Source organism: Brassica napus, chromosome A3 (assembly GCF_020379485.1).
Source record: "Brassica napus cultivar Da-Ae chromosome A3, Da-Ae, whole genome shotgun sequence".
Classification (NCBI taxonomy): Eukaryota; Viridiplantae; Streptophyta; class Magnoliopsida; order Brassicales; family Brassicaceae; genus Brassica; species Brassica napus.
Genome location: NC_063436.1, coordinates 14,468,221 through 14,491,203, shown reverse-complemented (window position 1 = coordinate 14,491,203; position 22,983 = coordinate 14,468,221). Strand labels below are relative to the sequence as shown.

Sequence of the window (22,983 nt, the reverse complement as noted above, 5' to 3'; positions counted from 1 at the left end):
TCCATAGTCTCTCTCTCCGTCGGATCCACCGCCTCTCTCTCCGTCGGATCCACCGCCTCTCTCTCCGTCGGATCCATCGTCTCTCTCTCTCCGTCGAGATCATTTTTCTCTCTCCGTCGAGATATGTCGTCATTTCCGTCGACATCTGTTGTCGGATGAGTTCCATCGTCACTCTCTCTCACGCAGCCGGCGATAAGAGATTGCAAGAATCACAATTCAAAACCTCAAAGATGTTGGCTCCTCTCCACGATTCACATTGGTATATTTCTTATTTGTGTATTTTTTTTGTTCGATTCAAGTAATATTTTGGATTTGTTCTTTCTATTATAAAAAAAATCAATGAAGGTTGGTTTACAACAGGTGGATCTAATAAGAGAAAGAGTTTTGATAGTGAACATTGAGTTTTCAAAAAATTATAAACCTTTATAAATATGGGTTCAATTAATTTTAGGATTTTCGTTCCTCTATTATTCAAAAAAAAAAAAGGTTGATTTAGACTTGTCATTTGAATAGTTCTGGTTAGGAGAAAGATTTTCGAATAGTGAACATTGTATTTTAAAGAATTGTAACTGCTTATAAATTTGGATTTTAAGATATTCTCAATAGTACAACTCAATGCTTTACAAGGTTTTATAAAGAAGTTTTTAAACAAGAGTTGATCATATATATCTATAAAAAATATATAAATGTGTGAATTTGAAAAGTCTTGTATCTTATTATCCTATATTCTTTGTAAGATTATTGCCGAAATACATGAACATTATGTTTGTATAAGGTATCTTTAGACCATGGTTAAAAGTTAACATCATCTTTTTATTTCGTCTTGCAGTTAGATAGCAATGAATTTTGCACACCTTTGAAATTGCGTCCGAGGATTTATGAAGCTGGAACAGAACCACTAGACAATCCAAAAATGATTATCCAATCAGTGTCTTGGTCAATAATGTGAACCGTTTTATAAAAGATTATAAATGTAGTTTTATAAGGGTTTATAAATTTATAAATTAGAGATTTGTAGAAACTTATAAAACGTTGTTTATTCTTTGTTACATCTTGTGGTTAATACAGTGTTTGGATTTCCTTATGAATACAAACATTTGGTGACCCCAACACATCCTGATCTTGATGACATGGATTTTGATAGTGTTGTACAATTAGTTTAACAAGAATATAAAATAAAGGAAATCTAATGGAAACAATGATTTGTAGATTTACTTTTGGCAACATATGATATAGGACAATAACACATGAAAGAATATAAAATGAAGAAAAAAGAAAGTTGAAAAGTATTGGAGAGAAGATCCCACATCGAATATATGAAAGGGACTTGAGTAATATATAAGGGATTTGGGCCAATCCACTAATTGCCAATTGGTTTTGAGTTGGAAGCCCATAATAAACCCGAATCTAACATGGTATCAGAGCCGGCCCAATACCCTGACCCATTAATCCGGCCCGGACAGTGGCCCGATCATCCCATTAGCTGATGGCCCATAGAAGGCTCAGTTCCACCGAGATCGCTAGAAAATAAAAGCATGATTTCGGAGGGGGTATGATGGATTCTGCGAGATTAATGGTTATACGCACCATTATCTCGAGGGAGGGTATTGGAGAGAAGATCCCACATCGAATATATGAAAGAGACTTGAGTAATATATAAGGGATTTGGGCCAATCCACTAATTGCCAATTGGTTTTGAGTTGGAAGCCCATAATAAACCCGAATCTAACAAAAAGCAAATAAGAATTTATAAATTCAGTCATCTGCGAGGTCTCAAGAATCATAACAACTGAATTATATAGCTTATCTCTCAACACGGTTTCCTAGACGCGTTGTAAAGTTATTTAAAACTAGTTCTGGTTCATGGCTTGTAGGATTGCCATGATTCTGCAGTGAAATGTTAAATTTCAATTCAATTATAACTAATCCACATAGAGAAGACGAAATGTATTTGCTTTACATACCTTAATATCCTTTCTTAGAACAAGATTTGACAATTTGAAATGAGCAGTAGGACCGTTTGGTAAACCAATGATAAGGAGCGCATCTACATATGATTATAACAAACAAACCATATAAAGACTTGTATCAAAGGGCACAAAACATGTAACACCATGGCGCAAAGAACTAACCAGGTTTTATGCGATTTGTATGAACTACAATAAGAGATGTATAATCTTTCTTCTTAGCGTATTCTACAATCTGCAAAACCACCATATATCTAAAAAGTTACCTCTTCAATATAGTATTCAGACGGTGGAAACGGCAGGCAACGGATGAAGATGACGGAGAGAGAAAATCTTAGGGTGTGAGAATCTTATTTCAGAACTATTAATGGGTCTAAACATGGGTCCATTAATAGAATAATCTGTTTATCAAACGTGCATGTTTGTACAATGCGATGAGTCCACGGAAGAGCAAGCGCCGTATCAGCTGCAGCTTCCAGGCGTAAAAGTCACCATTTCCGAAACTTTGTATTGTCTTCTCTGTCCAAGATCTTTGCAAGTACGATTCAGCGTTAGGAGTTTAGGATTACATTGGAGGAGTTAGGATGTTGCCTAAAGCCCTAGTTTATAATTATTATGTTGTAATTGTTCGGGTGATGAAGTGAAGAATGAATTGCGTGTTGCTCTCTTTCCGTTTCCTTTAAGCTTCTGATAAAATTAGTGAGACTGGTTGCTGCTAATGGAGCTCTCGATGCCAATAGTTTCAGCATTGTTGCCTTGCAGGGAAGGTAAACTATAGGGAGCAGTGAAATTGGTTGAGGAGATGGGAAGCTAGATGTTTCTCTGTAGATTTTGGTCACAATGAGCAAAACTTAGCCTGTATACAAAACATTTTGATCAACGCTCTCTGGGAAGCAAACCACTTAGATGAAGCAACCAACCCGACAGATGATACAATCTGGGATCATCTTGTGAAACAGATGACGAAAGCAAGATTCAAAAATACGGACCAAACCAAACAATGATCATTTCTCATAGTTTTCTTGTAATATATCAATACATATCATTTTTTTTTTCTGCACATCAATTAGGAAATAAAACTCAACATTTTATATCAATGATTATCAACAAAAAGATTCAGTGGTTGCAACCTCAAAACCTACCAATCTCTATCTTCTTAATCCCCAACAAAAAAAAAAAATCAGAAGAGGCCAAAGAGGATCGAAAACCCAAGAGCCATCATCCAGACAATGTGGATCAAAAGCAGAGCTTGTCCAGGAACAGACAACCCAACGCCATTACCAACATCACAAGCTCCAGGTTTAGAGACACCAACGCCGTGGCACAGAGCATCTGCACAACCGCACCAGTACGTAACGCCGTCTTCTCCGCAAACCGGATCAGCCCTAAAACACTTAACCGGACACGAAGCCGGTTTAGACGTTTTCCCGCAGAATTCACCGTTGGTCTTCTCGGAAGGTAATCGAATCTCTCCTCCCTTGTTAATCTCCGTCGATGAAACCAGAGAGAGGCTCAGAAGAATCAGAGAGAGGACGGCCAACGATGGCGAGAACGTCGACATTGCCGAGATTTGGATCTTCAAACGGACGTTATTTCCTCTCTCTCTCTCTCTCTTTTTCTTGAAAGGAAACAACGACAGGAGAATTCAAGAAGAAGGAAAGAATGATTCGGGAAAAATCTATCTTTGACAGAGAATAATAATTTGTTTTCTTTTATTTATTTAGCATAAATCTAATTTTAAAAATTGACAAAAAAAAGTAGTAGTAATGTTTTAAAATTTGATGATTCGTGTATGAGTAGGAACAGTTGGTTGAAACGGCTACCAACCAAAACAGCGCACATGCTTACGCTTTTTACCAGCTGGCCACCCCCAAGGAGATTAGAATTTCGTGTCGTCATTGTTTTCTACATATGAACTTCATGCTGTCTACTTATGTAAGCATGAAATTCATAAAAAAAATTTCCAAAAAGGGGAAAACAAAGTTTTATAAATATTTTCAGATATTTTATATTTTATTATTATGTTAATTAAGAAAAATACATATATGTGCTAAACTTATAGCTTATAATTTTTAACATACATTTATTTATGTAACATCTATAAGAAAAATAATCAATAATACTCAAAATGTCGAATAATCATAAATTACAAAATTATTAATATGTATCTGAGCCAGTGGTTAGTGGGCTATCATTAATATTAGGCCGGCTTTTGGTTAGTGGGCTAAAATAACATTTGGAATCAGGAAGAATCTGAACCAAAGGACATAACCGAAAGCGGTATTGAATGTTGTGGCATATAGATTGATTGATCGGTTTTACGAAACCAAACCAAATTGACCAATCGTTTTCGAAGCGAGGGTAAAATAGTCATAAACACAAACATTCAAAACCCTAGAGTACAGAAGTGGATAAAAAGGGTTGAGCCACCAATTTTCATAACATCAATCTCTTTACCGTTTCATCTTTGTGTCTGTGTTCTTAACCCTTGTTTGTTCCTTGTGTTTGAAAATGCCTCCTTAGAGTAGTCTTGTGAATCCTAAGTTCTTTAGGCAAATTTCATATCTGGCTTAGTTAGGAGGCAAACATAAATTATGATCATTCAATACTTTTCTGTATTGTTTTTGGTCGTTTGAGGCATTTTTTTGTTTCTTTTGAGGAGGAGCAATTGAATTATCTTCAATTTCAAGCTTCTTCTTACCAAAAAGCTTCTGACATTAATTCTCACTGTTTTGTGTTTTTATTGACATGATGAATATGTATTATAGCCTCCGAATAACGAGAAAGTGAAATATAGGAACACTTTCTGGTTCAGACAGAGGCTTATATCAAAACTCGAATCAAGTTTTGAGGGTGAAAGAGCTTTACTCTTTTTTGCTCATCAAATCCATCATCCGTTTCTTGGATAGATTCGAATATCTAATTGACTTATTATATCTGTTATTTTTGTAGCGTTTGGTTACACTGTTAAGATCACTTGAGACCACCCTCGACCCAAAGGAACTAGTAAATAAAAATTGGGAAAATGACCCTAATGTATAAATTCATGATGGTAACTAGCTATCAAAACATAAATCTTATATTACTATCGGACATAATCCAAAAAGACAGCTGCCAAAGAATCGGTTCTGTATGAATGTGTATATAGCCTCCGAATAGCGAGAAGGTGCAATATCTGAATACTTTCTGGTTCAGACAGAGGCTTATATTAAAACTCGAATCAGTTTTTGAGGGTGGAAAAAAGCTTCACTCTTTTTTTTTTACCCATCAAATCTTTCATTCCTTTATTGGATAGATTCGAATATCTGATTGACTTATGTGAAAGAGTTTGGGGTTGTGGATCACTTTCAGAATGAAAAGAAGAGAGAATATGACAGGCCACTGAAACTTTAGACACTAGTAATGAAACATCGTTTAGAGTAGTTCAACTCTGCCTAATGTATATTGATTGCAGCTTGGGGGCATGCTTAAGCCTAGCTTCTCTTGTTCGCAAAACTTGAATTTTTTGGGAAAATTAAGTAGTTAGAAATAATCATTTGTAAGTGTTGAAGTTCAAATAAAGTTATAGACAGTAACCATCAGCATACCACCAGTTATGCGATCATTTCTGGTTAGGAGCTCTTCCAAATCAGCAACATGATAAAGCTCTGTTATTCTTTTGCTAATGATGATGTCTCTGTTGGAAAATGGACTGATGATTCTAATTACGTTTGAGAAAGCCGCGCAGGAGATTTGAGTTAGATCTTAGTTCAGGCCATTGGCTGCTGCCGATGTTTTGATATGCTTTTATTTTTTATGTCACAAGCTACATTCCTGCAGATTTGTACATCCTTCTATTCCAAGAACTCAACTCGTTTATTGTCTTACCACACACCCTTTGTAGTAGAACTCAACATACTCCAACCATTAGGAAGAGAATCCCAAATTTATTAGCATCCATCAAACAAAGAGATGAGATATGCTTACAAACACGAGCATCAGCCACATTGTACATAAACATAAAAGAAGACAATGTTTGTAACTGAATCACAAGGTTTCATTTCACCATGATAGGAAAAATAAGCAGTAGAACCTGATCATAATCTCCGTTACCAGAATCTTCTCCCTCAGATTCCTCAACTTCATCACCATCTTCTCCTTGTTCATTCTCTTCCTTGCAAACAAAATGTGATTTACTGTGTGGCTCCATTGAACTGTAAACTGTTTATGTTATACCTTAAGACTTTGCTTCAAGCTTCTCAAAGTCGTCCAATTTCTGCAGATCTGCAACAGTGAACAGTTTCTTGTGTAACAATGTTGATAAAAAGAGGAGCAAATAAGAGACAACGTACCTGCGTCTTGAGTCCATCTTGCTCTCTTCAAAGGCCGTTCTCTAGAGTATCTGAGAGATTGCATATGATCAAACAATCAAAGTAACTTACAAGATATGAATCTAAGCTGGAGAAACAGATATGAAAACAAATGCTGTGAAAGTTGATTGATTCTCTCTTATTAAACTTCCTCTTCTTCGATTTCAACAATTTTGAAAACCTCTCAATGTCTAAACTCACATTCTCTAATGATTGTAAACAATAAAAAAAAGACATGAGATAACAATGCTTTACATTACAAATTGCCAAAAACAGTTTTGTTTGTACCTTTCTTTTAAACACCATCACCTAAGTAATGAGTTATTTGTATCTATCTCAGTTCTTTATTGTTTTGAACTTTCTATTTTAGTAAACTAACAACTCTATTATCAAATTTATAACCGTGTAACCTTTTATCACAAATCTAGAGTGTACAACCATATCAACGGTTCTAAGTTCTAACGTTGGAGGTCATGCTGTTAAACTTATTGGTTGGGGAACTACTGATGAAAGCCAAGACTACTGATGCCCACAGGTTGAGTGAGCAGGCATGAAATCCATAAGCAATGGATGATCGACAGTATTAAAGTTTAATTGATTATTTATTCAAATCTAGGACCCCTTCTTCCATTAGTCAGTTTTAATGGTCGACCCTAAAATTTGTAGGCTATAAATAGTTTAGTAAATTTTAATTATTATTTTTTCTTTTACAAATTTAGGAATATTTGTTTATGTAAATTATTTTTAAAATTTTAGAGAGTCTATATGCCAATGTTTCACTTGCCCACCCTAGACACTTATCTACATATTTAACCGGATTTGATCGAATCTCCTTTGTAAGGCTCTGACTCTCCACGGCTAATGGACTTCCTACGTCCACTAGGCCCTTGGTTCTATTCAGTAAATTTTTTTTTCAAGACTCAAAAGTTTTGTTTACTAACTTGCAACCACCACATGACATTTCCACATGTTTTGGCATCACTCACACGATACCGCGAATGACTTCCCGATAATTATTCATCCTTCTACTATTCCCACTCAAACACGATTAACTCTGGAGTTTTAAATGAATGTGTGACAGAAAAGGTAAGTGCATTTTGGTGATGTTATAATTCACCACCACTCACAGAGTGCAACACCACCGTCACACACCATGAAAGGTCTCAAAACGCCTCTCATGTCATGACCCAGACAGCTAACCAGCTCTGATACGACCTTCTACGGCTAATATATATGTCTCCTCCGTCTGCTCACTCGGCATGTGGGCCCATTCCGTACAACGGGTGGTGCATTAATTTTTTTCCAAAGCTCGAAAGTCTTGTTTACGATTCCCGCAATCACCACATGACCTTTCCACATGTTTTAACAACACTCACACAATACTGCAAATGACTTTTCGGTAAGTCATCCATCCTTCTACTATTCCAGCTCTCCAGCTCAAACACGGTTAACCCTAGAATTCTAAACAGCTGTATAAACAAAAAAGTAAATGCATTTTAGTGACATAGATATCCAAATCAATCATGTTAAACCTTCCTTCGTATACCAAAAACGGGAGTTACATCCTTGTTTTCCAGGTTTCCATAGTCTCTGTTACTTTCAATTATGTGCGCTTTCTTCTTCACTCAGTTTCATTTACCTTTTGTTTCATCTGCAAATTTGGGTTTTCCTTGTCGTTAAATAGTTAGGTTGAAGATATTGATCAAATGATAGGCTTGATCATTTAAGACAAGCGATAAAGTTTGTGTTTGTTGGGTCTATAATGTGAATGATGAAAAAAAGAGCATATGACTCTGCTTACAGTTTAAGGGTGATATTGATAATCTATGTGCCAATAGTTCCTGCGGTAAAGTTTTTTTAAGGGCCTCGAAAGGACATGAATCCCACACAAGACACACCACTATAATGCTTGTATTGTACATATCACAAATCTAATCTTTATATATATAAACATAAAGAAGGAATATTAACCATTGCTTGGTTATATAGATTATCCATAAGCTACGTACTGTACGTACTATGGTACTTTTATTTTCCTTCTCCATATAATTATTTCGCGTTATCTTGATTGTCAATAATTCTTAGCTATATAATAATATGAAACTGTAATTAAAATAGAGGGTGGTGGCGGTGGGTCCATGTGTGAGTTTATCAAATGGAATCAGCGCATCACCCATGTTATAAGTACGTGGACTTACCATTATATATGCCATAATATTAGGGTATAAAATATATATTACGTACTTATATATTTTAAAGTCTTGACTTCGACCACCTTAGACATTTCAAGATTAGGTTGAAGATCCACATTAAATGTGTTTATAATATTGAGTAACAATCTGTGGGTGGAATGTTGATGAAGAAATTCAAAACTGTATTTAGCAATGTACTATATACGTATTCATTATATATATATATCGTTTACATCTCTCTAGATGACCATAACATGTTATATATAGTTTTGTTTATCTTCGGATCGGTTTTACATCTTGAATTACAAGAAAAGTATCCCTTTGTTGTTTTTGTTCGGTTTACATATACTTGAAAAGACAGTCTCATACTTTATAGTTATAAACTGTATAGCAATTTGCGTCAAAGTACCGAAACCTTTGATAAATATCTATTTATCAGCGTAAGTTGGCAACTTGCAACGTACCACGGAATTTGCGTATAATGGAGGAGCACTTATCAGTTAATGTCGTACGTTGAAGTTTCAACAAAACCTCATTGATTTTCGAATTCGACGTTCGTTGCGCCGATCGTCAAGAGACAACTTGTTTATAAATATGTACTTGCTTGTAATACTATATAACTATTTAATGGTTATTGCAAGAATTCTAATCATTCACGAGACGCGCTATAGCTTATACGTTGTACTACAAGTTTAAGCAAATATCAAAAGGAAATAAAAGATGATTGAGTTACATCATGTTTACATAATTATATCACACACACATGACACATACGTGTTGAATGTGTAAATGTATTATGCATCATATGCATTTGGATTACCCATCGGCCATCGCCGGCCCACATAGTATTACAGAACTTCACTTTCCACATCGATCTATCTTTATTTTGAGGGACGGATTACTGAAAGAATAACACAATAAGATTTATCAAGTTTCTTTTAATGTATAGTTTAAAATTTGATAGCTATTCTATAGATTGCTGCATTAGTCTATTATATTTGTTTCGTACTAACCACCGGTTTACCATCCTACTTAAAATTTTAGTAAGAACTTGGTTGACAAGTTAACTCAATTTTTTTTTTTTTTTTTTTTGGTCAAATACAAGTTAACTCAATTTAAAACTAAGAAAAAAGAGCAAAGTCTATAACTAAATGAATGGAACAAAAAGCAGCTACCTAAAGTCACATGCCTTATTGGATTAACTATAATTATCGTATGCATGAAAACTCCGTATTATACGCACTCTTTTAATCATTGGGTCAATCATCAGCAAATCATATCATTATTTTCAGCGTTTTTTCGCTAATTCCAAGTCATATATAATTATTTATACATTTATTTTAATTGAAACTAACTGTGTGATTTTACTATAAATAGGTGATGAAGCCGCCTAAGTCTTATGCATCCAACTCTACAATCATCAACGACTTCATAAAAACCTAAGAATTTTCTAAGAAAATGGCGAAGATCGCCTCTCTTTTGGTCGCAGTTATCTTCTACACAATGTTTTTCATGAAGATCAGTTCAGTTTCTGCAGGGTGGTTGCGAGCTCATGCGACCTTCTATGGTGGAAGTGATGCTTCTGGTACAATGGGTAAGTTCCCAAACTACGGCTTGACATTTTTTGCTCGGTTTGGTTTAATTTAACACTTCAAATTGTATTGTTTTCGATTTGGAGAAACTTATATTTTCAAATAATTTCGGTTTGATTCAGTTTAATTCTATATCTACAGATAAATATATTTTTAATATGTAATCTTTATGATTATGAACTTTTTATGAGCTATCTTCGTACTCAAGAAATGAATCTATATATCTTACCTTCAGGTGGAGCTTGTGGTTATGGAAACCTATACACGGATGGTTACAAGACAAACACTGCGGCATTGAGCACAGCACTCTTCAATGACGGCAAGTCATGTGGTGGATGTTACCAGATTGTCTGCGACGCATCCAAAGTGCCACAATGGTGTCTTAGAGGCAGATCAATCACAATTACTGCCACAAACTTTTGTCCACCAAACTTTGCTCAGGCTAGTGACAATGGAGGATGGTGCAACCCACCAAGACCTCATTTCGACATGGCTCAGCCTGCCTTTCTCACCATCGCTAAGTACAAAGCTGGAATCGTCCCCATCCTCTACAAAAGGTAATTACATTACAACTTCTACTTAGTGCTCTAAACAATTTTTAACATGTATTTTATATTTTTATCTAATATCCTATATATTTATAATATATAAAACCTGCATTAAAACTTTATAAATTCACGTTAATTGTACAGTAATGTTAGTCAATGTTACTATTTCTGTTTTCTTGTAGATCAAGAATGTCATAAAATAGTGTGCTTAAAGGGTTCTTCTTATTGTCATAGGGTTGGATGCAGAAGAAGTGGAGGGATGAGATTCACGATGAATGGCAGGAACTATTTCGAGCTGGTTCTCATCTCAAACGTAGGAGGAGCTGGTGAGATCTCTAAAGTTTGGATTAAAGGCTCTAGAAGTAAGAAATGGGAGACTATGTCAAGAAACTGGGGAGCTAACTGGCAAAGCAACACCTACCTTAATGGCCAATCTCTCTCTTTCAAAGTTCAACTCAGCAATGGAAGAATCAAAGCAGCTCTCAACGTCGTTCCTTCCAATTGGCGGTTTGGTCAGAGCTTCAAGAGCAACATCCAATTCTGATCATATCAGCTATAACAATCGCATAACCGGGTTTATGGTTTTCTCTCCATTTTTACTTTGTTATCGTTTGTATTTACTTTCTTTGTTTTCTCTATTGCATCATCATCGTCTGCGATAAGCTTCTTGTTTTCTAGCTTTATCATAGTCGTGCTTCCAGAGAGTTTATAATCTGGGGAAGACTCAAGCAGTGATGATTTGTATTTGTACATTTTGGGAACACAATATGTATTACTATATAATTTATATTAATGAAGAATATATCAAGCAATTTACTACTTTAAAGGTCCTCTGATATCTCTATGTCCCGCCCCAACATTACCTCCTTGAGAATATAAATTAAATTTGATTCAAAATGTGGTTTAAACATAGCTCTATGGTCTCCACCATAAAAACAGAGCACTCTGTTTCGGAAACAGAGTATCTGGTTTTTTTTTTCTGTAACAACTAACTAATTTATTTAAGCAACAGAAAACAGATTCCTTCTGAGACATTTTAGCTTAATTTCAAATCAACTATTATATTACGTATTTACCTTCAACTTCAAGTAAGAAAACCGTGTTCACTACAAACTTCTAGTTATCAGCTCTGGTCGGAACAATCATATGTCGGAAAATTTTGGTATATTCAAAGACTATATAGATCAGAGTATACAAGTGAGAATACCGTGTGTATGTAAAGCCAATTACATAAGCTTTTATAAATAATCCAAAACAAAAACCTATAAAGGCTTATTGTATCTTATCTATAAGCTGCAGAGAAGTAGAACATTACTTCAACTTGAGAAAGAAAACTCAAAGATCATGGATAACACCTTCAATGACTTTCTGAGCTGTATCTCGAATACTCAAAAGGTTTGTTTTAATCTCTTTGCACAATCTTCCTTCCACAAGCCGCACTGGTAACCACATCTTCGGTTTTACATCTACAGTGTATGCAAGCGTCGTCGGAAAATCTTTAAACTGTAGATCCAAAGCCTCCCCTTGAATCCCTTTGTCTAACTGTGTAACGGTTAAAACACAGGAGTCAAAAACAGAACCTCAAGCATCAGGTGATATCATATGATATAATATTTACTTGTTCAATGGACCATTTGCCTTCAAACAATTGGAAATCTCCTTCGACCATCTTAAAATCGATTTCACGTCTCCTCCCATTGGGTAGAATCTGAAGCTCCTTCTCGAAACAATCAAGAACAGCTTTGGCATTGAACTTAAGACCCAATGCTAAGTTCTGCTGGCCCATCTGTTGAAAGAAACAAAAACCTGAAAAATAAGACTCGTTTTTGCCATCATAAACAAACAAAACTACTTGATGCTCGGACAAGAAACGTGAAACAAAACTCGAACAGACTACCAATAATCATATGCACAACAAACTACAAGATATTCAAATGATCTTTATATATTTTGATTATGTGAATGAATAAATTTTACAATTCATTACTAAACTCCAAACCTGATTTAATTTTCTTTTTAAGAAAACATACTTATCCCTATAAAGGTACTTTTCCTAATTCTACCTAATCTTTAAAGACATACCGTACCACGGGATCTTCGGCCCCCACACCCTCCCAAATGTCAATTTTGATTACGGCCACATAGATTTAAAACACTTCTAGAATTAACAAAGAGCATGTGAGAGAATATTATCTAAGCTATTATTGATGCAAAGTCAGAATTTTTTTACTACTCACAATGGTATGCACTTCTAGAATTAACTAAGGTTCTAACTTAGTACCAAATGTCTAAATTAGATTCCGACAAAAGAGCAAATGGAGTTGTCTCCATTACCTTGTTGTCTTAACCATAGTAAATAACAAACAATTAAAAGTTAGAATCTTTTGACAAAGCAAGAATCATGGATTGAGATCAAGAACCTGGAAAAGACGAACACGGTTGCCTTCCTTCTCGACCAACTCGCTAACGACAAGGCCCGGTATGAAATCCGACAGCTTCTCGTAATCAGTCAATACGCTCCACACGGCGTCAAGGCTCGCTTCCATACCAATCTTCGAACGGATACGCCGCGAGCTCTTCTCGAGCTTCTTCACCTCTATGAGAACCCCATCGTCGCCTACCACCACCAATTCCTCACTCTTCTCATCTGTCAAGCAATCAACCAAATAATCATCTTCATCGGTTTCACTTTCATCCTCGTTACAATAATCATCGTCGCCGATTCGGCATGTGAAACATCTACGTGAGGGAGGGGAAGGTAGATGTAGTGTCGAGGAAGGTGGAAAGTAGGGTGACAATACGTTTGTAGAGTGGAATTTTGTGGAAATTGTTACGCCGGAGGTGGTGGCTAACGCGGCGGCGCGTGGGTGGAGAAAGGCGGAGGAGAAGTCTAATAATTGCATTGTTTGGAGATCTGGAAGAGTCTAAATGCAGGCTTTGCTATTGAACTATAGGCTTTTATTTGGGCTTATTTCTTTTATCATAGTAGGCCCATGTAACAAAATTTCAAATATATCATTTGTTTTCTCACAAAACCGGTGTGAAAATGTAAAAAGAAAACTTCCAGAGATTACAAACAAGTGTGTTTTCGAAATCAACTTCCATCAAAAGTGACAAAATTAATATTTTTAAATTTGGAATCATCAATTTTACTCTCTATATTAAGACAGTGCCATTTTAATGGACAGCAATATTATGTTGTTTTTAAAAGTATATTGTAGAAAAAATTAAGATAAGGTACACGAAAAAAACCAAAATTTAAGATTAAATCATTAATTAATAGGACATAATTATATACCATAATTAATGATACGTAAAGTATAGTTTTCTTCACCATGAAAGTACAAGAAAAACCTAAATAATTCTTGAATGCATTCCCAAATGTTTCACGAACTTTAAACCAGCAGAAAAGTAAGGCCACAATTATTTTATTCTTTTGACAAAAACATAATTTATTTTATGTCAAACTGATGCAATATAAATTTTTGTTAACTTTTTTATACTCAGAAAGTTAAAATGATGATTTTTAAATTTTAAGTAGATAGAAGTTTATTCTGCAATCTTGTAAAATCGAAGTTGTATTTTGTTACTTTAAAAGTTTGTATGAGTATTAATAATTTCATTATACATGGATCATGATTTATCTGTTGTGTTTTTGAACATTTTTGAAGTGATACATTTATGCTGTATCTGTTTAACATTTTTGAAGTGATACATTAATCTCCTAATATAACATTATAATTAAAAATCCAAAATTCTCTTAATTTTTGTCAACAATGCCAATATTCTTTACCCACTACAAATTATTATACTTCACTAAACTTTCATTGGATATATTGCCATCATCAAACAAAATAATATTTCTAGATCCAAGTAATGTTGGGAAAACATATTGGATGTGTTTTAGATTGATGATCCTCAAACAAAGTTTATTTAACTTGTGCTAATGATCTTCAAGAAGGAAATCTTTATTAATATCATTGGATGATTTCTGATAAAAGAACAACGAATGAGTTTTACCTAAACATAAGCATATAGAGATGTATATTATATGGTCTATAAAAACAAACCCGATCTCATCTGAAGCAAAGCTTTCGAGAAATAGAGCATAAAGCAGGAGAGCTAAAAGTTTAGTCGTGATTTTGGATCTCAGGATCTTGAAAAGATGAGCAAAAGGCTAACACACGATGGAATCAGATTTAAAGGAAATAAACAAAAGTACTTTAAACATAAGAGAAATAGATTTGAGTAAGTATACCTTCAAGGGTTTGATCTTGAGCTCTAATGGACATTTTCTCTTCGTCTAGTTGTCAAAGCTCTCAGATGCTTTTGAAGATCTCAAGACTAAATATTTCTTAATTGAAAGGAAGTTGGTTTACATATAATATATAGGTATATATAAGACAAATGATGACGGCCTGTAGGTAGATGCCAACTATTAACTATGGGATTAACGTTTAACAAAAAAAAAACAAAACAAAACAAAACTATAGTAGCATTTGATCAAAAAAAAACTATAGTAGCATATACTTCTAATTTAATCCGGAAAATACATTGCCTAACCAAAACATTAATGTTTTTTACCGTTTTTTCAAATTTGACCTTTTCTATTGCCAGCAATATGACTATGTGGATTTGAACTCAAAATTATACAAGAATGCCACTACAACAAAACACCGGCTATACATTTTTATCTACTATAACAATGATTATAATATCTAGTTTTGAGCCTTATTTGTTTTCTTATTAAATTCTTTATATTTTTTAATGTTACTTTATGAGTGGAAGATGCATTGAACTTGGGAATATAAGCTTAAATAATCAATTCTTACATATTACAACTTAGCTAGCATATATTCAATTATTGTTGGTTCTACTGTTAATGTAAAGCCGTTAATTCTACAGTGTTTGCTTTATGAAACAGAAAATTAAATCAATATGCAACAATATTGAATCTGAATTTGGAAAGTAACTAATTTATTATTTTACAACAATGTAAATCATGTGAATTAAAATGTAGATGATAATGTAACAACTATACTAATACAAATCACTAAATATATACATTGGGTTAATCACATTTTTAAAAAGTTCTAGAATACGATACTTATAAGGTTAGTCAAGTTACGACTATTTGAGGAAATGCCATTTATAACGTTTCACATCGATTGCACATAAAGAATCTTCCTGTGTTTCCTACCAATACACACTGGTGTCACTGTCTAGAAACTGAAAGTTTGCCATGTCTTCGAGTATACAACAAACCGATTTTTCACATATGTCCTGTTTTTTAGTAATTTTAGTGTCGATATGCGTTTAAGTTGGGTGACCTTATGCTTTCCCAAATTATACATTACAGTGCCTCTTCCTTCGGGCCAAGTTGGATCACTGGTTAAAAATAAATAGCAATTTCTGATAAATTTATGACCACTTTTTGTGTTGATTTTTTAATACTATTTAATAAATTCCCAGATTTAACCAATTATATATATATATATATATATATAATTGATTAAACTCATATATTAAATGATACTTTTCAAAGTACTAATGTTTTAGCTAAAACTACTTCATCTTGAAACACAGAAAAATAATATTTACAAAAATATTACATTGTATTTCATAATTAATTATATATATATATATATATATAAATAAATACTCCATGGTCGAGTGGTTTTACCAAAAGTTCAACTAATGTTTCTACACCAAAAGATCTGAGTTTTAAATTTCATAAAATGTGAAATTATGCAAATTTCTAAAAATTGTTTTTACAAGAGATCTGTAACAAGAAGCAAAAAGTATCATCAAGCATAAATCCGATATGATGGTTCAGATGATGCAATCAGACATAAATCTTCATAAGACAGGTAAAAGTATCGACAGTATAATCGTTTATAGTATTTGTGAAAATGCGTAATATATCCAGCGTTTAAAAAAGTACCCTATAACGTTTTCCGTGAAGAAGTATATTTAGGCAAATCGTTAAGTGTTCACTTCAGCGACCTTTTCTAGTTTCTACCGACTCTAACAATCCAAGACAAAAAAAAAAACAATAGTTTCAATTTACGGCTGTCGCAACCCTTCAGAACTTCAAAAATCGAGTAATACTACTCAGATCCACAAAGAGTGTTTGATTGTTGTTCTTTCACTACTCGTTGACCGCAAAGAATTAAAATCCTTATTTTTTTTTATAATTGAGTATATGGTTAAGGAGGCTGCGGTATATGTCTTTTGTGGCCCAATACTATGAATAAATTGCTAACTGAGCCGAAGATACATGTCTTGGCGGATGAGTTTATGGGTGTCGCATCCCCACGTATCAGACAACTTTGCATGCGCCGTCAAATTTAGTGTATAATTTATAAAACAGTGTAAGCGGAATTCGCAGTTACCAGAAATGATTTCCGTGGTTAGGAGCAACCATGTTGAAACATTGACTCACATTACCTCCCGATGAAGCGGATTGCCTTCACCTAAACTGTTCAGCGCTTTCTTGGCTTGTATTGTATCAAGCTTGGAGCTACCTTTCATTGCCGTGATCTATTGCTTCAAGTTCACAAGAAGTCAAGAACCAGTATCCGTTTCTTCGTAGCTCCTCTGAGTCCTCTCATATACGCACAGAGTATGTTAGGTTATTTATATTTCTGCTTTGGCAGTAAAACTGATTCTTGAAGCATTATACAATTGAGTTTAATTTTAGAAATCTCAATATTTCCTATTAATTTTTTCTCAAAAAAAATAAATATTTCCTATTAATTTACATTGTTCAGATATTACAATAATTATGTAGAAATCAATCCACAAACTTTAGTAGTTATACTTGTATACTCTATTTTTTTGGCGTATGAGACCATATCAATTGCCAAAACTCATCGTCAAACACACAAAGACAGAAAAACAGAGCTGTAAACACACAAAGTTTATGCATGCAAGTGTGAATAATGTGATGAAAAAGAGAAAATTGTATGAAGATCATAGAGAATTAGGAGGTTGATGATGATGGGTAGTAGACACAAAAGCCACAGCGTGAGCCCACGCCTTGAGCCTCGCTTTCACTTCTTTTGGATCATCCCCTGAATAAACTCAAATTAATCAGTATTACTATTTTAAAAGGCTAATAAATCTAATATTCATCAATTGATAATTTAAAACTAATAATATATACATAAAAAAATACTAACTAGAGTAACTACCTAATTATATTTTGCACATAAATTTGTCTTTCATTTAAACGCGAGATATAAAAGAATTACTACATTATTATTTTTTTTTTTTGAATTACTACATTATTGCATATAAGAATCTAATTGCGAAATTTAGTTGTATCGTCTAAAACTGTTTTTATTTGAAAAAAAATCATTAGGTAATTTGTACTGTAAAATGATATTACATGTCTTAAAACTACAAATAAAAGATTTTTTATACATTCTGAAATAAAATTTCTATTTATTCATTAGATATACACATAAAATTAATGAAAAATATAGTAGAAAATATTTGGAATATCATGATCAATATTGTTTGGTTAGCTTCTTAATTTTCATATGTTTTATAGATCATTTTACCTAAAATCTCGTTAAAATGTGAAACTTTTCAATTTTTAAATATAAATGTACAGAAGACGAAGTTTGGATTTTTTTGGACTAACCGGGACTGGAGATACGGTGGTTAGGAGAGTTGCCGCCACTACTAGTATCCATCGTTGACCCGGTATACGAGACCTGACCCGGTTCAATCTCAAATCCTAAATCCTGACAAGCTTTGACTTCCCCTAAATCCATACACAGTGGCCTTCCTCCTCCTATAGGCCTCGTCACCACCACCACTCCTCCGCCGTAACCGCTCTGTTCATCAACGTAGCTCCGCCGCATGCTGTCCACCCACGGCGGATACTCCGGTCGCAGTCTCCTCCTCCTCCTCCTCTGATTGTTATTACTCCCATGTTTTTCCTTTCGCGCTTCGTTCTCGCTCGCGTATGCTTTATCGCCGGAGACCGGCGAACTCACCGTTCCTCCCTGCCGCCGTCTCAGTCTCGGAGGAGTCGCCGGGAGCGACAGACAACCCGTTGATCCGTTGTCGGAATCTGAAAACTCAAGCAGCTCCATCTTCTCTCCTCCGCCGACAAGCTTTACGTCGGAATCAGACGGTTCTCCGTCGGCATCATCGCCGTCGTAGTTACAACAGACGGAGAGTCTTGACAAAGAACAGTGATGTTCTTCTTCTTCTTCTTGTCTGAGTAAAGACGCCATTTTCATATCTTCTATTTTTTGTTTGATGATCTGATCGTGTATCTGTTTTTAGCTTCGGATTTTGATTTTCGGTTGGTTAAATGTTTGTTTTGATTACAAAAGATAACGACATGGAGACCTTATATATATCCTTTCACTATTTATTGAATTCCAAAATTGCCCCAGATTTAAGGAGCCTTGTAAAAAGAATAGATAATTTATTAGAGAATTTGTACTCCCTACACACAACATATTCCCTATTTGCACTCCATACCCTATTTCCCCCCATTTTTTTTCCCCCCATCATCACCTTTTTCCCTCAACTCTATGGTATCTCACTTCTTTTTGTATATTGAGCTAATTTACTCTTTATTACATACAAAGATGTATAAAAAACTCAATAACGTGTCACTCTTTTCTAAATTTGTTGCATTATAATTTTAATGTGTCATTTGTTTTGAAAAAATATTAACGATGGCATATTATGTTTCGTTGAAATATCACATTTCTTATTATACTTGAGATTGTATGGTTGGCTTGCTTGTTATATGTGATTTTTTGTTATATGTGGTGGCGTTTTTGTTGGTTAAATAAATGTTTGTTTATGAGAAAGCTGTATAGTTATATATTTATTTTAAGTAAAATTTTCTCTGTTTTGAAACATTATTTTTGGAAACTAGTCAAAAATCTATTTTCAAGTTTTCTATATATATTTTTTGTTAATAACAAAACTGTAAACTTTAAAAATGTGATTGTATTTTTAATATACATTGATTTAGAGTTATTATAAATAGCTAATCACATAAATATATTATTAATAGTTAAAATTCCGAATCTTTTAAATATGTTTAAAATTTAAAGAACGAGAAGAGAGTATATTTCTCCGTATTTGATTTGAATCATAATAAATTCATAATCAATAAATGGTTTATTTTTTTTTGCTAAGAAATTGGTAGTATATCTATTTTCGATTGAAAAAACTGCTTCAGAATTTACACTTTTTCTGCAGTTAATATATTTTCTAACCTAAAAAGCTAACAATGTAAAGCCAATTTCCACGTGGCATACATGATACATCACTCGTGAAAAGAGACTGATGACTGTGAGGATAATACGGTAGTTTAAGGCATCTGAGGGATATCCGTTTGGTGGGAACTTCGAGATAAGCAGCTAATTAATATTAAATTAGGATAATTAAACACTAATGAAAAGAACTTTAGAAATCGTCTCTGCTGATCTAAGAAAGCCTGACCAGCTACTAGGCCGACGAACAGTCTTCTGACACGTACCATTTTGAGAATAGATAGCACCAAGACTAGTCTGCACGACGAGGCGGTCCAAAGCATCTTATCATATTTCATAACCGTAATTTATTTATGTTTTCCTGAAGATTTTTACGATATCTTTACCTAGGTAAAAATCCGAGCCTTTGAGGAAGTTCAAACGTATAAAAAAAATTAAATTTACAATTAAATTTATTATTTCCGTTAAATCCTGGATTATAAAAAAAAAGAAGAAGTTGAAAACTGTACATTCACTGATTTTTATCATAGGCATATACTATATTTGTATGACTTGAATTGTGAATTTTATATATTCGGTTATTCTTGAGCCTTAGCTATGATAAAAATCTGAATTCTGTATATGGACATATGAATAATTAAACTGGCTAAAAAAAGAGGTTAATATGATAAGAAAATTAGTTGTATATATCCAATGAGGTTCATATTAATGAACTACACATTAATTGACATTAGGGGTCTCGCTCATGCCATTCGTATACAAGAAAACGATTATATCTCGGCGTAACGATGAAAACTCCAGTTCCGTATACTGTTACAGCAGAGAGTAGAAAGCATGTCAGACGAAGAAAAAGGCGTTCGAGGTTTAGGTTGCCAGCTGGATGTCTTCTGCTCCACTCATTTCTCTCATCTCCATTCATTTTCTTTTTATTCTAATTTTCATCTCTTTCTTTCTTTTTATCTTCACTTTTTTCTTCTTTTTTTTTTTTATTCTCATTATTATTTTTTATTCACTTTCTTACTCTTTCAAATATTTTCATTGATTTCTCCTGTTTTCATAATACATAAAATTTAAGATGTTTTTTTTAAAAAAAAATCAGCAAAATTCAAAGATGATCAAACACCAAATCTACATAAAACCAGTTAATTTCATAACAATGATTTCATTGATAGTAAAGGTCAGTAATTTTCTTATGTTTGAGTTTGTTGTGAATTATGATTATAACGCATGTAATAAAGATAAAACTATATGCTGTTAAAATACTTATTTGACTATCGAATTAAGTGTTATCTGCAGCGCGTTAAACAAATCAATAACATAATAACAATCTTTATAGTTTAGTATTAATTATTAATATAATATATTATTTATTCTTAATAGATAAGTTAGTTACTAAAATTTAAATTAACGAATAAAACATCAAAGTTATCAGACAATGATCGTGCAATCAGTATAGAAATATACAGAATAGTGTATAAATTATTCAAATAACAAATAAAGTAAATTGTATTCTAAATCTATATTAAAAACAAGATAATTTTGTGAAAACAAACATATCTTTTTTGTTTCTTTTCTAAACTAATGAAAAACAGCGATACGCAGATACATAATATATTTTCATTATGAAATATAGATCATATATATGATGTTTTGCTGCACATATACTAAAAATTAACTTTTTCTAAAAAATCATTGAAAATATAATTTCAAATAAACTTATTTAATTATTAATTTAAAAATGATAAAACTATAATTGGCTGCACAATTTTTGATAAAGTTAAAATTATTAAATATTATAACACAACAAAACATCACTTAAAATATTATTTCTATCGAAATGGAGGAAATACTAAAATCTATTCTTCAATTCTATCGTCACTGGAAAAACAGTAATGCTCGATTTTTTATTTTATTTTATTTTGTCGACACGGACGCTTGAGTTGTTAGTCGGCTTTTGCTGTCTGCGAAGGCAAATGGGCGGCTTTGATTAATAGTACTGGAAAATCGCACGTCCTGCTGTTCAGACAGAGATTTTATTTCACAAGCTAAAGGAGTTTCAAGTACTTGTTTTTTTGTAAGTCCTGAATCTTACGTCAGTAGTAGTATCTTGTTTTTTGGTAACACACTAGTCTCTTGTTTTATACGGTTATACCTATTTTTGCTCAACTAATAATAAAACGGTTTTGGAGTGTTTTTTTTTTTTTCTCTTTTTGAAAATTCACTTTTGGAGTGTTGCATATTTTTAATGATTACAAAATTATAAAAATTAATAAACGTATTATTCTAATTTTATGTTATTGAAAACTCGAATATTTGGTTTATAATTTATATATATAATCAAATTTTACATATTCAGATTTAGAAAGTAATCTTCCAAAGAAGTTTTAACCCAAACCAGAAAAATCAACCTTTTACACTACCATTAGACCATTACATTTAATTCAATATTTTACAGATTAAATAAAAATTAAACGAATTGATTGTGGACATTTTTAGTTTGTAATTTCATTTTTTTTTTTTAATTTCATTTTTCTTTTGTTTCATTTCTTTTGAAATCTTTGTATTATCAGGTCGTTTTATCGAACCTTCATGCTACATTTAAAGGAAAGCATCATATAATAATTTTAAATTGGTGGTAGTGAATTTGCCAAATATATGGTTTTAAAAGCATTTAAAAGCAAAAGTCTTAACAAACCATTTATCCTCTCTTGACTTTTTTTTTGAGCACCATCCTCTCTTGACCTAATACATTGAACAGAAGGCATACTATAAATATATATAATATCAATTAGTGAAAAGCAGTATATGTTGCAAAATCTGCTAAGAACGTTCATAAGATAATTAATAGTAGGTTAGACCGACCCAATGAAATTTATATGGAAGGCGAACTAATCAGTGCTCTCCACGAGGGCATTGTGAATTAGTTTTAGAAAGACGATTTGTTAGCCACTGAAAAAATATTCTGAATACACTTTTTTGTGAGTATTTTGCCTATTTTGTAAAGGACTTTTCTAATTTTTGTCCACTCATTCATTAACGCGTACATTGTGCCGACTCCTCGTTTTTATAGATCCCCTAAAA

General features: G+C 33.2%; 4 protein-coding genes and 3 non-coding genes across 8 annotated transcripts; 4 read left to right on the top strand and 3 right to left on the bottom strand.

The window, feature by feature from the left end:
* Positions 1-2,949: 2,949 nt before the first annotated feature.
* LOC106442002 lies at positions 2,950-3,698 on the bottom strand. Its single transcript, XM_022717608.2, has one exon. It carries the CDS (start codon positions 3,526-3,528, stop codon positions 3,148-3,150), a length of 381 nt encoding a protein of 126 aa, XP_022573329.2. The 5' UTR covers positions 3,529-3,698; the 3' UTR covers positions 2,950-3,147.
* Positions 3,699-4,530: 832 nt separating this feature from the next.
* On the top strand, positions 4,531-4,687 carry LOC125607327. The gene has a single exon (XR_007338487.1). It is a non-coding gene; the product is annotated as a small nucleolar RNA U19 (small nucleolar RNA).
* Positions 4,688-4,731: 44 nt separating this feature from the next.
* Positions 4,732-4,888, top strand: LOC125607348. The gene has a single exon (XR_007338508.1). It is a non-coding gene; the product is annotated as a small nucleolar RNA snoR138 (small nucleolar RNA).
* Positions 4,889-5,111: 223 nt separating this feature from the next.
* LOC125607349 lies at positions 5,112-5,274 on the top strand. Its single transcript, XR_007338509.1, has one exon. It is a non-coding gene; the product is annotated as a small nucleolar RNA snoR138 (small nucleolar RNA).
* A 4,502-nt stretch (positions 5,275-9,776) lies between these two features.
* LOC106443773 (putative expansin-A17) lies at positions 9,777-11,467 on the top strand. The gene is made up of 3 exons (XM_013885328.3): positions 9,777-10,102; positions 10,336-10,657; positions 10,883-11,467. The coding sequence occupies exons 1-3, from the start codon at positions 9,967-9,969 to the stop codon at positions 11,190-11,192; spliced, it is 768 nt and encodes a 255-aa protein (XP_013740782.1). The 5' UTR covers positions 9,777-9,966; the 3' UTR covers positions 11,193-11,467.
* A 328-nt stretch (positions 11,468-11,795) lies between these two features.
* Positions 11,796-15,045, bottom strand: LOC106438643. Of its 2 annotated transcripts, XM_048776129.1 has the most exons (4): positions 14,907-15,045; positions 13,069-13,295; positions 12,267-12,434; positions 11,796-12,190 (listed from the first exon to the last, which is right to left on the bottom strand). In XM_048776129.1, exons 1-4 carry the CDS (start codon positions 14,938-14,940, stop codon positions 11,984-11,986), a joined length of 636 nt encoding a protein of 211 aa, XP_048632086.1. In that variant the 5' UTR covers positions 14,941-15,045; the 3' UTR covers positions 11,796-11,983. The 2 variants fall into 2 exon arrangements, with proteins under 2 accessions (XP_048632086.1, XP_048632085.1); XM_048776128.1 differs by lacking the exon at positions 14,907-15,045 and having other exon boundaries at positions 13,069-13,688.
* A 2,335-nt stretch (positions 15,046-17,380) lies between these two features.
* Positions 17,381-19,009, bottom strand: LOC106384155. Its single transcript, XM_048776127.1, has 2 exons — positions 18,300-19,009; positions 17,381-17,724 (listed from the first exon to the last, which is right to left on the bottom strand). Exons 1-2 carry the CDS (start codon positions 18,904-18,906, stop codon positions 17,624-17,626), a joined length of 708 nt encoding a protein of 235 aa, XP_048632084.1. The 5' UTR covers positions 18,907-19,009; the 3' UTR covers positions 17,381-17,623.
* Between the last annotated feature and the right edge of the window lie 3,974 nt (positions 19,010-22,983).

Excerpts from the sequence above, each read along its gene's own strand:
- LOC106442002 (XM_022717608.2), bottom strand. The coding sequence starts at position 3,528 with ATGTCGACGTTCTCGCCATCGTTGGCCGTCCTCTCTCTGATTCTTCTG.
- LOC106443773 (XM_013885328.3), top strand. The coding sequence starts at position 9,967 with ATGGCGAAGATCGCCTCTCTTTTGGTCGCAGTTATCTTCTACACAATG. Across the intron at positions 10,103-10,335 it reads TGATGCTTCTGGTACAATGG|GTGGAGCTTGTGGTTATGGA; the intron begins GTAAGTTCCCAA and ends TCTTACCTTCAG. Across the intron at positions 10,658-10,882 it reads GTCCCCATCCTCTACAAAAG|GGTTGGATGCAGAAGAAGTG; the intron begins GTAATTACATTA and ends TTATTGTCATAG.
- LOC106438643 (XM_048776128.1), bottom strand. The coding sequence starts at position 13,551 with ATGCAATTATTAGACTTCTCCTCCGCCTTTCTCCACCCACGCGCCGCC. Across the intron at positions 12,435-13,068 it reads ACCGTGTTCGTCTTTTCCAG|ATGGGCCAGCAGAACTTAGC; the intron begins GTTCTTGATCTC and ends TTCTTTCAACAG. Across the intron at positions 12,191-12,266 it reads GCAAATGGTCCATTGAACAA|TTAGACAAAGGGATTCAAGG; the intron begins GTAAATATTATA and ends ACCGTTACACAG.
- LOC106384155 (XM_048776127.1), bottom strand. The coding sequence starts at position 18,906 with ATGAAAATGGCGTCTTTACTCAGACAAGAAGAAGAAGAAGAACATCAC. Across the intron at positions 17,725-18,299 it reads CCACCGTATCTCCAGTCCCG|GGGATGATCCAAAAGAAGTG; the intron begins GTTAGTCCAAAA and ends GAGTTTATTCAG.